We start from the raw sequence: 17768 nt of genomic DNA on the forward strand, positions 1-17768 counted from the left end.
GTTGCTCAGATTCATTTTGGCTACTTGGATTTTTGGGGGCTTCCAAATGAATTTTTGGATTGTTTTTTCTATTCCTATGAGGAATGCCATTGGAATTTTAATGGGGATTGCATTAAATGTGTAGATTGCTTTTGGTAAGATTGACATTTTCACAATATTGGTTCTTCCAATCCAAAAACATGGGATATTGTTCCATTTCCTTGTGTCTTCTGCAATTTCTCACTTGAGTGTTTTAAAGTTCTCATTGTAGAGCTCCTTCACTTCCTTAGTTAAGTTTATTCCGAGGTACTTTATTTATTTTTTGAGGCAATTGTGCATGGGAGAGATTCCCTGATTACATTCTCCACACACTTGTTGTTAGTATATAGGAAAACTACTTATTTCTGTGTATTTATTTTGTATCCTGCTACATTGTTAAGTGTTTATCAGCTCTAACAGTTTGCTGGTAGAGTCTTTAGGGTCTTTTATATATAGAATTATATCACCTGCAAATAGTGATAATTTGATCTCTTCCTTTCCAATTTGTATCCCTTTTATAAGTGTTTCTTGCCTTATTGCTATAGCTAACACTTCCAGTACTATATTAAATAAAAGTGGGGACAGTGACACCCTTGTTTTGTTCCTGAATTTAGTGGAAAAGCTTCAAGTTTTTCACCATTTGGTATTATATTAGCTGTAGGTTTGTCATAAACAGCTTTTATTATGTTGAGATATGTTCCTTCTATTCCCAGTTTCTGTAATATTTTTACTGTGAAATGATGTTGGATTTCTTTGAATGTCTTTCCTGCATCTATTGATATGATCATGTGATTTTTGTCCTTCAGACCATTTATATGATGTATTACATTTATTGATTTGCATATGTTGTACCATCCTTGCCAACTTGGTTGGGGTGAATAATCTTTTTGATATATTCTTGTATTCTGTTTGCCAATATTTTGTTCAGAATTTTTGCATCTATGTTCATGTGAAAGATTGGTCTGTAATTTTCTTTTTTGTTCTGTCTTTGCCTGGTTTGATATGAGGGTGATACTGGCTTCATAGAAGGAGTTTGGTAGAATTCCTTCCTTTTCTATTTTATGGAAAAGTTTGAGAAGCATTGGTGTTAGTTCTTCCATGAAGGTCTGGTAAAATTCACCGGTGAATCCATCTGGTCCTGGGCTTTTTTTAGTTGGGAGACTTTTTATAACTGCTTGGATCTCTGTACTTGCTATAGGTCTATTTAAATGGCTTATCTCATTATGATTTAATTTTGGTAGGTCATATGAATCAAGGAAATCATCCATTTCTTTTAGATTTTCAAGCTTAGAGGCATATATATTCTTAAAGCATGTCCTTATAATTGTCTGAATTTCTTTGGTATCTGTTGTAATGGTGACTTTTTCATCTCTAATTTTATGGATTTTTGTCTCTTCTCTCTTTCTTCTGGTTAAATTTGCTAAGGGTTTATCAATCTTGTTTATCCTTTCAAAGAACCAACACTTTGTTCCGTTGATTCCTTGGATTGTTCTTTTTGGTTTCTATTTCATTAATTTCTGCCCTAATATTTATGATTTCTTCTTGTCTACTGATTTTTAATAACTTTTTTTAAAAATATTTTTTAAATTTTATTTATTTATTTGAGAGCGACAGACACAGAGAGAAAGACAGGTAGAGGGAGAGAATGAGAATGGGCACGCCAGGGCTTCCAGCCTCTGCAAACGAACTCCAGACGCGTGCGCCCCCTTGTGCATCTGGCAAACGTGGGACCTGGGGAACCGAGCCTTGAACCGGGGTCCTTAGGCTTCACAGGCAAGCGCTTAACCACTACGCCATCTCTCCAGCCCTCGTCTACTGATTTTTGATTTGCCTTGTTCTTCTTTTTTCAAGGCCTTAAGGTAGAGCATTAAATTTCCCTCTTAGGACTGCCTTCATTGTGTTCCAAAAGTTTTGGTATGTTATATTGTCATCATCATTTGATTCTACGAATTTACTGATTTCCTTTTTGATTTCTTCAGTGACCAGTTGGTCATTCGGTAGTATACTGTTTAGTCTCCATGAATTTCTGTATGCTCTGTAGCTTTTCTTGTTGCTGATTTACAGTTTAATCCCATTGTGGTAAGATAGAGTACAAGGGATTATTTCAGTTTTCCTATATTTGTGGAGATTTGCTTTGTGTCCTAATATATGGTCTATTTTAGAGAATGTTCCATGTGCTGCTGAGAAAAATGTATATTCTGTGGCATTTGGATGGAATGTTCTGTAGATATCTGTTAGGTCAATTTGTTCCATGACATCATTTAATTCAAATGTTTGTTTATTTTTTGCCAGATGACCTGTCAATTGGTGAGAGTGGGGTATTGAAGTCTCCCTGTACAATTGCATTTGATGTTATCTGTGACCTTAAGTCTAATAATGTTTGTTTGATGAAACTGGGAGCCCCATGTTAGGTACATATATGTTTAGGATTGTAATGTCCTCCTGCTGGAGTGTTCCTTTAATCAGTATAAAAGGACCTTCTTTATCTTTCCTCACTAATGTTGGTTTGAAGTCTAGCCTGTCAGATATTAGGATAGCAACCCCTGCTTGTTTCCTAGGTCAGTTTGCTTGAAATACCATTTTCCATCCTTTCACCCTAAGGCGATGTCTATCTTTTATTGAGAGATGAGTCTCCTGGAGGCAACAAATGGCAGGATCCTGCCTTTTAATCCAGTCTGCAAGCCTGTGTCTTTTGGATGGTGCATTGAGGCCATTGATAATGAGTTATTATTGAAAGGTATGTATTTATTCTCACCATTCTTCTTATTTTATAGTGTTTCCTGTTTCCCCTTTACACATCTGTTTTAACTGTTATTTGAGTGTGGTTTATTTTTTCCTATTTCTTCCTCTGTGTGTTTTGCTTTCTTTTCAGCATCAAGAATTCCTTCAAGTGTTTTCTGTAGAGCTGGCTTAGTTGTCATAAATTCCTTTAGCCTGTTTTTGTTGTGGCATGTCCTTATTTCTCCATCAATTTGGAAAGATAGCTTTGCAGAATAAAGTAATCTTTGTTGACAGTTATCTTTCAGAATTTGGAATACATCATTCCAAGCCCTTCTGGCTGTTACAGTTTGTGTTGAGTAATCTGCTGTTATTCTGATGGGCTTGCCTTTGTAGGTAACTTGCTTTTTCTCTCTAACTGCTATTTTCTTTGGTTTGTGTATTTAGTAGTTTAATTATAACATGGCAAGGAGAGGGTTTTTTCCAGATTTTGTCTGTTTGGTGTTATAAAAGCTTCTTGTATCTGCATTGGCATTTCTTTCACAATTTGGGGAAATTTTTCTTCTATGATTTTGTTGAAAACACCTACTAAGCCTCTGGATTGAAATTCTTCTCCTTCTGTTACACCCTGAATTCTTATGCTTGATCTTTTCATAGTGTCCCAGATATCTTGAAATTCCCATTCATACCTTGCTATTAGTTTGTCTTTCTCTTTGTTGGACTTTATTAGATTTGCCACGTGGTTGTCTAGTTTAGATATTCTGTTCTGTCCTTCATCCATTCTACTGGAGAGACTTTCCACAGAGTTTTTTATTTCATTGACTATATTCTTCAGAGCCAGGATTTCAGCCTGGTTTTTCTTCAGTATTTCTAGTTCTTCATTCATGTCTTGTAATGACCTCATTATTTCATTAAGCTGGTTTCCTGTGTTCTCTTTCAGAAGTTTGTTTTCTTCTTTAATTCCTTTGTTTTCTTCTTTGATTCCTTTCATTTCTCCTGATTTCTTTGAGCATAGATACCATCATTTGCTTGAAATCTCTGTCAGGCATTTCATCTAAAAGTGTCTCACTGGTGATCATTTCTGATGGATTTATAGTTTTTGATGGGACTGTATTGTCTTGATTCTTTGAGTTTCTTGTATTGTAGCGACTTTGCATCCTGAATTGATTTGATGCTTGGGTTTTCTACTTATCTTCACTGTTCCTAGATGTGGCAATCCACCTCTATATACCCTCAGGATATGAGTTCAAGGTGCCAGATGTAGCTCTTGTCCCCCAATCAAGCCACAGAAGTAGTCCTAGGTGTTGAGTTGGCTTGTGAAGCAAGTGTTCTAGTGGACTGGGTGGAATAATTTACTGGAAAATTCTAAACTTCAACTGAGTAACATACACAATCAATAAAAACCAGCACAAAGTATGCAATTTGGGGATTAAAACAAGCAGATACTCATAGAAAGCCAAAATCCTGAAGGCTGTGTGTTGTACTGCACCCTTAATCTTGTCAGCTGGAAGATAGAGATTTCTGTTCTAAATTGAGTTCCAGGTTAGCCTGGATCAGGATCAGACCTGCCCCCAATAATTACAGAAGCAAAAAACAAAGGCCCTCTATATATGAAAGCACCAAAGACAATAGTCAACCCCCAAATACAGGTTATTTGAAAATCGTAAAGCCAACCAAGAATATATACCCCATAACCTGCCCTGACAAGAAAAGAGAGATTAACTCTTGCAGGCCTGTGGGCCTGTTTTTTTTTTTTGGTCAGTCAACCTCGTTACCTTTTGGAGTGGCTTCCAGTCTCACCAACACTGAGTGCCCGCCTCAGTTCCTCTGTGTTGTGCTGCGCAGCTGTACCTCTGATCAGCTCTGCTGGCTGCGCTGCCACTGGCGGCTGAATGCTGGAGGTTCACAGTTCTGATGGTGGGGGATGGGGGAGTTCAGACTTCTGGAGTGGCTCCCACTTTCAGTAGCTCTTTAGTTATCTCAGCTATCTTTCCTTCAGATTTCTTAACTTTGCAAGAAGGCTGATGGAGTTGAAAAGTGTGTTGCTTGGTCTCTGCTGCTGCCTTCTGGCATGCCTGGCGGGACTGCACCAGGCGGGTGCACAGGTTGCAGCCACTAACACCTCTGTGGGACTCTGGCCATTTTCCACTTTTCTGGTGGATCTTGGTCTCACCGGCTTTTCTGCTGTGTCTAAGTCACTTTTCAGAAGAAGAGTGTGTTTTGCTCTGGTTTTGCTCACATTCCTCCCTAGGCTGCTTTGGCGTGGCTTCTATGCCGCCATCTTACCCGGAAGTCCTAATTTTTAAAATATATTTTTATTATTGTAAGCAGAGAGAGAAAGAATGGGCACTTCAGGGTCTCTTTCCATTGCAAATGAACTCCAGATGCATGTGCCACTTTGCGCATCTGGTCTTATGTGGGTACTGGGGAATCAAACCCATACCATCATGTTTTACATGCAAGTATCTCTAACCACTGACCCATTTCTCCAACCCTCCAATAGTTTTTTTGCTGGTGTTGGTGTCAATAATGGTACTACTGTTGGGGACAGAATCCAGGGTCTGAACATGCTAGAAACATGTCCTCCCATTTAGTGACATGCCTAGCCCCTGTTTTCCAATGTCTTGATGTGAATTAAAAAAACAAATACATTGGCTAGCACGTAAAGCCAGATGCACGATATGTGCATCTGGAGTTCATTTGCAATGGCTGGAGGCCCTGGTGTACCCGTATTCATTCTCTTGTCTCTCTACCTCTATCTCTGTCAAATAAGTAAATTAAAAAAAAAAAAATCCAGCCTGGGACCTGGTGTGGTGGCACATGCCTTTAATCCCAGCATTTGGGAGACCAAGGTAGGAGGATCGCTGTGAGTTTGAGGCCAGTCTGAGACTATATAATGAATTCCAGATCAGCCTGGGCTAGAGTGAGACCCTACCTCAAAAAAACAAAACACACTAGCCTGGGCTGGAGAGATGGCTAAACAGTTAAGGTGCTTGCCTGCAAAGCTTAAGGACCCAGGCTCAATTCCCCAGTACACACGTAAGCCAGATGCACAAGGTTGTGTATGCATCTGGAATTTGTTTATAGTAGCTGGAGGCCCTGACATACCTATTCTCTCCCACTCTTTCTATCTGCCTCTTTTTCACTCTCTCAAATGAGATAAATAAATAAAATATTTTTGAAAACCCAGGCTGGGGTGGGGGTGGGGAGATGGCTTAGCAGTTAAGATGCTTGCCTGCAAAGCCAAAGCACCTTTGTTTGATTCCCCAGGACCCACATGAGCCAGTTGCACAAAGTGCCGCATACATCTGGAGTTTGTTTGCAATGGCTAGAAGCCCTGGCGCACCCTTTCTTTTTCTTTCTTCCTTCCTTCCTTTCTTTCTTCCTATCTTTCTTTCTTTATCTCTCTCTCTCTCTGCCTCTTTCCTTCTCACAAATAAATAAAGTAAAATTTAAAAAAAAAAACAGCCTGGGCTATGTGTCTCTAAACAACAACAGGGCTGGGAGATAGCTCAGTTGGTAAAGTACTTGCTAACAAGCCTAAGGACCTCAGTTTGGATCCCTAGTACCCACAAAAATATAGTCTGGATGTGGTGGCGGCATGCTTGTAATCCCAACACTGAGAAGGCAAAGACAAGAGTATCCCTTTGATAGTGGAGACAGGGATCGATGGCATCATCATTGTCCTTGGTGCAGAGCAACTGCAGTGTTATTCTCCAGGGCTAATGTGTCTGTGACTTGTTGAGGGCTGCCTTGGTCACTTAGTCCATGAGGCGGTGCTCACTGAGTGACATGCATGGGGACAGTCACTACCCTTCAGAGTCCTTGGAGTAAGGCCATTCCCATTCAGGATCTGGGGGTACATACCAAAATGACTCCTTAGGCATGACTGCACCTACTCTATGGTAGAAACTTTATAATGTGAAACTTTATAATGTGAACTTCCTAAGTTAATTCTGCTTTAAGCTGAGCATGATAGCTTATCCACACCCCCTTTTTTGTCTGTTGTTTGTGGTTGTTTGAGATAGGGTCTCTCTCTAGCCCAGGCTGACCTGGAATTCACATGTCATCTCAGGCTGGCCTCTAAACTCACAGCAGTCCTCCTGCCATGGCCTCCCAAGTGCTGAGATTAAAGGCATGTGCCACCACTCCTGGCCAATTCTGCCTTAATTATGCACATGAGACAATATTCCCTCATGCTTATAGGTGCCAGGCATCATTGTGAACTTGGCCATGTAGTGACTGGACCCTCACAGAAGTCCTGTGGCATAGATGTCCACGCAGGTGGAGCACATGCACATGCTAATAAGCAGCAAAGACAAGAGTCAGAGCTAGACAGGCTATTGCAGAGCACAGAGCCCTGGCAACCCAGCATCCACAGCAGCTGTGTCCACCCTCCAGGCTCTCAAAGCACAATTTATTCCTTTTACAGTGGCCACCTGCCACATTGTTTTGTAATTCATCTAATTATATGGCATATCTCACTCACCCTTCCTTCCAAAAGAACCCCCAAGGCCAGAAGCCTTACCTGTTTTCCAATTGTCTGTCTGAACATTTAGGGAAATGCTTGCTTGTGACACAATAAACACTACCAATTACTTTGTATTGTGATAAAACACACATAAGATTTACCGTCTTAGCCTCTCAACCATTTTAAGTGGCATTGTTGTGCAACCATCACCATCCTCCTCATGCAGAACTCTTCCTGTCTTGCAAAATCAAAATCCTGTACCTGTTAAACATTAACTTCTCATTCCCCGACCCTCAGCTCCTGGCCACCACCACTCTAGTTTCTGACTCTGAATTTACCTGTTTCAGGTGCCTCATGTAAATGGTGTCCATCATGCCAGGTTTATCTTTGTGCTTAGTATGTGTTAGGATTTTCTCTCCCTTTCCCCCTTTTATTTTTGTCCAAGGTAGGGTCTCGCTCTAGCCCAGGCTGACCTGGAATTCACTCTGTAGTCTCAGGGTGGCCTTGAACTCACAGTGATCCTCCTACCTCTGCCTCCCGAGTGCTGGGATTAAAGGTGTGCACCACCACACCCTGCTGATTTTCTCCCTTTTTAAAGCTAAATCCTGTTACATGTTTATACCATATTTCATTCATCCATTTATTTGTTATTGAACGTGGATTACTTCCATAGCTTAGCCATGGTTAATATGGCTCCCATGTACCTGGGTGTACCTTGTCTTTTTTTTATTACTAAAGGTTTTTAGAATAGGAGCCCAGCTTGGTGGCCCACACCTTTAATCCTAGCACTCAGGAGGCAGAGGTAGGAGGATCACTGTGAGTTCAAGGCCACCCTGAGACTACAGAGTGAATTCCAAGTCAACCTGAACTAGAGTGAAACCATACCTCAAAAAAAAGGGGGGGCAGGCATGGTGGCACATACCTTTAATCCTAGCATTCAGGAGGCAGAGGTAGGAGGATTTCTGTGAGTTTTGAGACTACAGAGTGAATTCCAGGTCAGCCTGTGCTAGAGTGAGACCCTACCTCGAAAAAGAAAAAAAAAAAGTTCTTAGAACAGAGCCAGACTGTATGTAGCAAGTATGTGCTAGTAAATGAATAAACTGGAAAACTATAGTACATTTATAAAGTTTTTTGTCTATTTATTTGAGAGGGAAAAATATATATAGGCATGCCAGGTCCTCTTGACGTTGCAAATAGATTCCAGACACAAGCAGTACTTTGTGCATCTGGCTCTACATGGGTACTGGGGGAATGAACCCAGGCCATCAGGCTTTGCAAGCAAGTGCCTTTAGCTGCCAAGCCATCTCCCCCACCCTTACAACATTCATCATCACCAAAGTACTGAGAAAATTCTTAGCCAGTATTTTCCAAAGAAGGCTCATGTTCATTCGGCTGGAGCTGCTTTTCTCTTCCATTTAAGTGGTTGTGGCTTCAGCATCCCATGAGTAGAGATTCATCCCATGCCAAGCTATCCGAGGCAGTTCACACCACACTGTGAGGGAGGAGCAGTTCTTTACCTCGGTGCTGCCATACCTGTCCAAAGGTTCTCAGTTCCAAGGCCAGAGTCAGTTACACATGGGAGTAGAAACCTCTCTCCAGATGAATGATGCAGAACACTCTGAAAGACGCATGGCAACCTGTCAGGGCAGGCTGTGTCTTTCTGAATGAGTACAGTCATTCAGGAAATAAGGCCAGCAGTAGGCACATGGGCCTCCATGAAATTCAAAAGCAAAGGAAATAATCACATGAAGAGGCAGCCTATGGAATGAGAGAACATCTTTGCTAGCTATACATCTATGATTAAGATCTAGGGCTGGAGAGATGGCTTAGTGGTTAAGCGCTTGCCTGTGAAGCCTAAGGACCCTGGTTCGAGGCTTGATTCCCCAGGACCCACGTTAGCCAGAGTCACAAGGGGGTGCATGCGTCTGGAGTTCGTTTGCAGTGGCTGGAGGCCCTGGCGCGCCCATTCTCTCTCTCTATCTGCCTCTTTCTCTCTGTCACTCTCAAATAAATAAATAAAAATAAAAACAACAACAAAAAAAGATCTAGAATTTTCAGCCGAGGGTGGTGGTCCACGCCTTTAATCCCAGCACTCTGGAGGCAGAGGTAAGAGGATCACTGTGAGTTCTAGGCTACCCTGAGACTATCTAGTGAATTCCAGGTCAGCCTGGGCTAGAGTGTGACCCTATCTTGGAAAAAAAATCTAGGATTCTCAAAAAAAAAATTAAAAAATTCTAAACAAATACCCAGCCAATAAAGGGGCTAATGAAATGAACAAGATAGTTCACAAAAGATGAGATACAAATTTCCAATAAACAGGTGAAAAAAATATTCAATCTCACTAGCCACCAGAGAATTGTAAATCAAAATTAATGTGAGATCCCACTGTACCCAGTCAAAATTGGAGTACTGAGAATCCAAACAACCAGGGCCTGGGGAGATGGCTCAGTGGATAAAGCTCTTGCTGCACAAGTGTGAGGACCTGAGTTTGCATCCCCAGAGCCCAGCGAAAGGTGGCTCTGCACTGGGCTTCTGGGTCGTCTGTCTGTGTCCTTTCTCTCTCTCTTTTTTTTTTTTTTTTTTTTTTTTTTTTGGTAAGGTTTCACTCTAGCCCAGGCTGACCTGGAATTCACTATGTAGTCTCAGGGTGTCCTTGAACTCATGGCAATCCTCCTACCTCTGCCTCCCAAGTGCTGAGAATGTGCCACCACACCTAGCTTCTTTTGTCCATTTCTAAATCAGGTTGTTTTCTTATTATGGCTGTTTTGTTTTTGTTTTTTCTTTAATATTCTGGATATTAAGATTGGGCCAGTTGACCTGCACTGGGGCAACAGGAAGAATGTAGACTCTTTTTTTTTTTTTTCCTTTAAGTCCCTTTATTGCATTGTATTCATAGAGAATATATAGGTATTTAAACTTTGACAATAATTTTTTTTAATTTCTTTTTATTATTTATTTATTTGAGAGCGACAGACACAGAGAGAAAGACAGATAGAGGGAGAGAGAGAGAGAATGGGCACACCAGGGCTTCCAGCCTCTGCAAACGAACTCCAGATGTGTGCACCCCCTTGTGCATCTGGCTAACATGGGACCTGGGGAACTGAGCCTTGAACCAGGGTCCTTAGGCTTCACAGGCAAGCGCTTAGCTTAACCGCTAAGCCATCTCTCCAGCCCTAAACTTTGACAATAATTTTAACTTGATACATCCAAGTTTAACTTGCTTTTTAATATATTTATAGGTATAAAATTAGGCCTCTTAACACAGATAGGGACAGGGAAATGGCTGCCACCAAACAATTAAAAATAAAACAAAGAGATAACATCGTTCCTATTCTTCCACCTCTGCCCCTCCCTCCTCTCCCCCCAACCTCCATCACCAGACCCCATTTAGGAGGTGATGAGATGAAGAGTGAATAATACCTAACCAAGTGCAAAACACTGTGATAAGTACAGAGAATAAGTGAGGTGGAAAGGAAAGTGAAGAGTGTAGGACAGATAGGACTCTAAGGACTTCAGAAAAAAAAAGGGGGGGATACAGGGATAGGGTTGTTCAGGGGCCAAAAAAAAAAAAAAAAACCTAATAAAACTGTCATACTAAAAACAAAAAAACCTAAACCAAAGAGAGAGTGGCATTCCTACCCTCCACTCTGGCCCCTTGGTACTGAATCACCAGTTGTTCCCCCCACCCCCCCAAAAGAAACAAGGGAGGTTAAAGAAAAAGAAGCCCCATTTCCTATCCTAAACCAGTTAACAAAACAGACTTCCTCAGCACCATGGAGACACCATTTCTGCTGAGTCCTTTGCATTTTTCTTTCCGTGGAGCCCCTTAACAGGGCTCAACTCTCACTCCTAGTGGCTCTGTTGGTTCATTCCCCTCTGGTCTGTCCTCTGTGGATATCTTTCTTTTATTTAAACGAAGAGTCCAAAGTGCGTTTCTGCTGAATGCAAGGGCCTGGGACAGGAAAGAGTTGCCCAGGCAGGATCGGGTTGGCAGCCCCAGCCCGCCCCTCCTAAGTATGGAGCCTCAAGATGGCATGCATTGCACCCGGTCTGGGCCCTCCTCCTCGTCCGATGTATCTGAGGAGCTGGGAGACTCATCCGAGTCCGCATCTGTGGCCCCAACCCCAGGTTCTCGCCAGCGCCGGTGATGGCGTCTCTGTCTCAGATGATGCATAAGGAACCAGAGCATGTGACTATCAAACAGGTCAGTGTGGTGCAAGCTATCTTCATCCCGTTCTCTCTTGTTCTTCTTAATAACATCCTTTAACCCTGTTAGCTCAGTGGAAGCTTCAGCTGTAGGTGCCCAGATCTTCACATCATGGTCTAGACCACTGGTTGCCAGCACAGGCAGGTGAGGATGGGGTTCAAGACAATTGACCACGCCTCCCTTGTCGCCCTCCATGAACTGAACAATCTGGCAGGATGACTTCTCCCAGAGGAAAATGTGACCACAGTCACTACCGCTGACCACAAACTCACTCTTGGGGCCATAGAAATTGACGCCTTTTACTGTGGCAAGAATGTAGACTCTTTTGAAGGGGTCTGAGTGCTCAAGGAGTGTCCTCCTGTTCTTTCAAAGTCTGCTTTTTCCCCCCCTGGATTAACAAATTGGCACCCTCCTTACCTAGTATTGTGGAGCATAAGAAATGCAGGAAAGAAAGGGTCATTGAGTTTGCAACACAGAATTGTGTTTTGGAAATGGCCATGGGCGGTATGAAGCAGGCTTGCTAGATGTCTGCATGGAGACCCCATGGGGCCACGAGGATGAGCCGTGGGTTGCAGTGCAGACCCACTGGAAAGGCTGGGACCACGGAATGGCTGCTAAGGAAAGCTGCCCGCCCCGATGAAGTTTTCCAGGACTGTGAGTAGCCTAGCTGGAGGGGCGGAATTAGAATACCAGAGACTTGTTGCTGGTTAGAATTATCGGACTTGGAGATTTGTCACTGGCTAGAGTTGTTGGACTTGAAACTACATAATTTGATGTTTTCCCTGGTTGTTTTAAATCTTGTATTGGTTGAATATTTCTTTGCTATGCCCAATGCTATCTTTTGCAGTGTGAATGTTTATTCTGTGCCATTATGGATTTGGGGGGGATTTTTTTGGTATTATGGCTCAGTTAAAAGACCTTGGATTATGGGGATGTTTGAATATCATTGGGTTTGATAAAAAAAAAAAAATATGGGAATTTAGCTGGTCATGGTGAAGCATGCCTTTAATCCCAGTACTTGGAAGGCAGAGGTAGGAGGATTGCCGTGAGTTCAAGGCCACCCTGAGAGTGCAGAATGAATTCCAGGTCAGCCTGGACTAGAGTGAAGCCCCACCTCAAAGAAACAAATATATATATATATATGTATGCGTGTGTGTGTGTGTGTGTGTGTGTGTGTGTGTATGGAGAGAGAGAGAGATACTTTTAAAGTTGGACTGAATGCATTGCATTTTACATCATGGATGGCTATCAGTTTATGGGGGCCAGGGACAGAATGTGGTGGGTTGATTCAGGTGTCCCCCATAAACACAGGTGTTCTGAATGCTAGGTTCCCGGCTAGTAGAGATTTGGGAATTAATGCCTCCTGGGGAAGGTGTATTGTTGGGGTAGGCTTATGGGTGTTATAGCTAATTTCCCCATGCCAGTGTTTGGCACACTCTCCTGTTGCTATTGTCTACCTTATGTTAGCCAGGGGGTGATGTCCACCCTCTGCTCATGCCATCGCTTGCCCCTGCCATCGTGGAGCTTCCCCTCAGTCTGTAAGCCAAAATAAACTTTTTTTTTCCCACAAGCTGCTCTTGGTTGGGTGATTTCTACCAGCAATGTGAACCTGACTACATGTATGTATGTGTGTGTGTGTGTGTGTGTGTATATATATATATATATATATATATATATATATATGGTTGTTGTTTTTGAGGTAGGGTCTTGCTTTAGCTCAGGCTAACCTGGAATTCACTCGGTAGTCTCAAGGTGGCCTCAAACTTACGGTGATCTTCCTATCACTGCCTCCCAAGTGGTGCTGGGATTAAAGGCATGCACCACCGTGCCTGGCTTCAATAATATTTTTGATTCAGTTAATGCTAGTGTAACATCATCTGAGTAAAGCTGTAAATATAACTGCACTGTCGAATCCTCTGAAGATTTGGCTTTCCCATTTCTTGAGGAAAGTTTGCCATCTCTCTTGAGTTCGTGGGCCCCTTCCTCTCTCGGAGCTCCTCTACCTCTACGGCAGCACCTTCAGTCCTTGTCACTTTTTTCCATGTTGTCATTAGCAAACCTCCTGTTCTCAGAGTTCTGGTTGGTCCCATGTAGGTCCGTGTGCACAGGCCTGATGACAGCGATCTAGGTGGAAGGAGGCTTTGATTCTTGTCATCTGTGAAAGTGTTTTTTTCTTGGCATTTGTGTGGAGAACGTTCCACTTGCTCCCTTTGCCCCTCCCCCATGTGTTATGCTCGCCTGTCAATGTAGTCTGACCAGGGAGAGAGCTAAGCAGGCGAGGACTGTCCCGATGAGGTTGAGTCAGGGACAGGCGGCTCGCTGACACCCATGGGTGTACCGCCACCCAGAAATAGCTGTGCTCCCTTCAGCCTCCTGTGTGTCTACTGCGTCCCCGCTGCTGGCTCTTTCCTACTGTTCTCCTGGGAGAACAAAAGAGTCCAAATTCAGCCCAAAGTTAATTATTAAACACATTCAGTGGCACACATTTCCAAAGAGCTTGGCTGAGTGTTCTGTCGGGTAGCCAGCCCTCTTGCCTGTCTGGTAGCTTCATTGTAAACTTACTTGCAAAATTAGCCAAAGAGAAAAGGAGGAGGAAGATGATGACTAAATAAATAACCAAAAAATTCACTAACCAAAAAGGGAAGGGAAGGGAAGTGGAAGAAAGGCAAGGAAAGCCCACTAAATGGCAACACTTAGTGCTAGTATAACACGTGATTTAAATTGGGTCACAGCTTCTGTAACAACTCCATTAGTAGGAAGTTCATTCCAGGGACAGATCTGACAGAAATACAGTACTGTATTGCAAAGCGTGAGCTGAAGAAACCCTTGTGAGCTATAAGTTGAATCAGTTACAGACAGTGCACGCTCACTCAGGTGGCAAAACAGTGTGCACCAGCGTGGAATCCCACGTCAGAACGGCCAGTGGAAAGGCAGAGCACTCGAGAGAAGGCCACTGTGTTGGGATGTGGGAAAATGAGGCTAACTGACTTACGTTCAAAAGGATTTTAGAAGCCGGGCGTGGTGGCGCACGCCTTTAATCCCAGCACTCAGGAGGCAGAGGTAGGAGGATTGCCGTGAGTTCGAGGCCACCCTGAGACTCCATAGTGAATTCCAGGTCAGCCTGGACTGGAGTAAGACCCTACCTCGAAAAAACAAAAAAAAAAAAAAAGGATTTTAGAAAAGCAAACCCCATTTTCTGACTGGGGAAGTATGGGTAACTACAAAACTTTTCAATACTGTCATGTTTATTAAGGATGAAAACAGTAGGAGGTCATGTCTCAGGTCTATTAAAGGGGACATTATCTCACAGGTAAATACAATGAGAAGTCTTAATGGCATATTTGTCAGTTTGTTTTTGCCTACACTTCTGTATCAGTGGAGGCTCCCAGACAGTAACAGCCATGACCTGGGAGTTACAGTGTCTCCGTGAGAAGAGAAGCTAGGTAGTCCCTTCCTGACCTGTCCCCTTCCCTTACAGGAGCTCAGTGAGATGCTGTACACAGACCGACCTGATTGGCAGAGCGTGATGCAGTACGTGGCCCAGATCTACAAGTACTTTGAGACGTAAATCCCAGGCCGCGGACTACAGTTTGCCCTGGAGGTACCTGCTTGCTGCCCGCCCCACTCGCACCGCGCTGCCCGCCACACCTGCGCTGCTGCAACACGCGCGCTGCCCGCCACGCCTGCGCTGCCCACCGCCCAGCTGCCTGCAAGGCAGACTCAAGCCAGGTGGACCAACACCAGTAAGAAACAGCTGGCTCCGCCAGGGCCCTGTCTCGGGTGCAGCTGTGTTTGGAGCGTCAGCTCAAGAAGCCTTGTTTACCCCGGGAAGGTTCTAAAGAGGATGGCCTTCCCTCCTGCACACTGAGGCCCCAGGCCTGATCCTTTCTGCGGGCATCCAGGAAAACATTGCCAGACACACTTGGGGGTGAGACACGATCTCCAGGGAACCCTGGCAAACAGCACTTCCAAATCACCTTTTCTTTTCTTCCTTCCTTTTTTTCAAACTAAAATAACCTAGCTTTTGCTTTATTAAAACTTCATCCTTACCAACTGCCTGCCTGCCAAATAAAGCAGTGTCCCACAAAACAAACAAACACACACACACACACACACACACACACACACACACACACACAGCAACTTTTCCTCTCTCAAGCAACCTGGAAACATTCTGGCCATTCCACGTGGGGAAACTGTGCGCTAAGCCCAAGTGACCTAGGACTATATCACACTTTACAGATCTCACTGTCCCCTATCTCAGTCCTTACTGAGGGTCCCTTTGAGGCATCCCAGCGGCCAAGCAGCCTGAGCGCCGTGGCTAGTTTCCAGGCTGAAAAGGAGACATGGTCCTTGCCTGCTCACACTCCCGCGTAGCATCACGTATCTGTCCTACACATGGAGCTTAGCAGACGTCGCGTGTGTGAATGGCCTGTGACTGCCTTGCTCTTTGCACATTTGCACAGTGAAACACACTGGGATGTGTGTCTCTTGGGAACCTGGGCAGACAGGAATCTAAGCAGTGTTTTAACTCTCACCAGGCGTGGGCTTTGGTGCGTCGTTAGGCCCGGGGATGAGTAAGTACAGCAGAGCAGGGGCGCAGCTTCCCCTAAGCCCTGCTGGCCCCACCCTGACAGAGTGCTGACTGGCCTGGCCTTCTGTGTGGCTTGTGCTTGGAAATAACGGCTGCCGTGAGTCTGTGAATGCACAACCACATCATATCTGGACAAAGCAGGCCGGTCTTAGGTTTCCTTTCTTCATCCAGTAGCTTTGCAGTTGCTAGAGAGACCATCCAGAGTACAGACCTTGGCTGGAAGAAAATACATGTCCTGCCAAGCATGGTTCTACCTGCTCGTGGTCCTAGCTATTGTGAAGGCTGAGGCCAGGGGACCATTTGAGTTTGGGAATCTGGGACTAGCCTAGACAGCACAGTGAGACATCTCCCTCCTCCCCCTGCCCCGCATCTCAAGAAAGAGACTCCCAGAATGGATCAGACATCTCACAGTGAGGACTCTGTCGTGTTCTCTTCCCTGCTGTCCACGGCTCGAGCTGTGTCCCAGACTCTGATCTTCCTCTTCCCCCTGGCATGTCACTGGCCCTCAAGGTGGAGAACTTGGGCCTTTAGGGACAAACCCATCTGCCAAATCCAGCAGTTCTCATCATTCCAACTCGAGTGCCATTTTGAGATGCTTTGCTATGACACATGTGAAAGAACCTCACAGCCTTTTCAAGAAGTATTTTTAATACCTGCAACTGCCCGTGTTCCCTGGGCATTTCAGTCCTCTGACTGAAATTGGAGTTTTGCTGATCGAGACCATCTGAATAGCCCTCTGATTTTAACTACACTAGTTGAATGCACTTGATACCTCTGTGGCCTCGCTTCTGTGAAGAGCACACTAGATGGCACCAAGCACTGTCAGGACGTCACATGCTAACACAGATGTATGTAACTCCTAACAAAAGTGTAACATGTACCACTGTGTAATATTTCTAATAAATATATTTTGTTTCTGTTGCAGTTTGATTTTTTCCCCCAGTGACGTCATTATTTTTTCAGAGTGCCCTTGACCTTTGAGTCTGCTTTTAAGCAAGCTCCTCCCAGCACATACTCCTCCTCACATCACTGTCCCCACTGCGGCTACTCTTGCGGGTGTTACAGACCTGGCATCCCAGTGGCCCTTCGACCCATTCCCATCCTCATCTGTAGCTGTGGCTACAGGGTCTGATGAAGATCATTTCAGAGCCCTGCCTGGTTTGTTGCCAAGCTTTGTAAATGTGACCAAGGGCCAACTAGAACCATCAAAACTGCACACAGGGCCAGCATGGTGGTGCACACCTTTAATACACTCGGGAGGCAGAGGTAGGAGGGTTGCTGTGAGTTCAAGGCCAGCCTGACAAATGCCTAGTGAATTCTAGGTCAGCCTGGCCTAGAGTGAGACTTTACCCTGGATGCCCTCCCCCACCAAAAAAAAATAATAACAGCACACAGGGAGTGTTAAATAGGAGAAAGTTATACCAAGAATGAGGTGGCAAAGTGAATAAAACTTTATAGGAAATGCCAGTGTTTCTGACACCAAAACAACAGTGTTTGCTGAGTCCCAGCTGACAGAGTAGCTCCCCAAGTTGTCCTGGAAGTCGCCATTCACAAGAGAAGAGGAGACCACCCTAGAGTCTGTTCCTCCTTTCTCCCAGGCAAACCCCGCGGCCTCGTCTTTTTCTCTGGACGGTCTCTGGCACTTCTCAGCCCAGCAGAATCTCTGTTCAGGGCTCATCACTGACTCGGTCCACTTACTTGCCTCTCAGGCAACAAGATGCCAGCGGGAAAAGCTATGCCCAGGGGTTACCAGGTCTTGT

The 17768-nt window shown here is 44.2% G+C and overlaps 1 protein-coding gene across 3 annotated transcripts in view; it reads left to right on the top strand.

Annotated features, from left to right (window-relative positions):
• Positions 1-16928, top strand: part of Specc1 (sperm antigen with calponin homology and coiled-coil domains 1) — a 310970-nt gene extending 294042 nt beyond the window's left edge. For all 3 annotated transcript variants that reach the window (XM_045130800.1, XM_045130799.1, XM_045130802.1), the window contains one exon: positions 14893-16928. In XM_045130800.1, coding sequence (XP_044986735.1) covers positions 14893-14982 — 90 coding nt within the window. In that variant the 3' untranslated portion in view covers positions 14983-16928. The remainder of the gene's footprint in view (positions 1-14892) is intronic.
• The last annotated feature ends 840 nt before the right edge of the window (positions 16929-17768 follow it).

This window comes from Jaculus jaculus, chromosome 12 (genome assembly GCF_020740685.1).
Source record: "Jaculus jaculus isolate mJacJac1 chromosome 12, mJacJac1.mat.Y.cur, whole genome shotgun sequence".
Lineage (NCBI taxonomy): Eukaryota > Metazoa > Chordata > Mammalia > Rodentia > Dipodidae > Jaculus > Jaculus jaculus.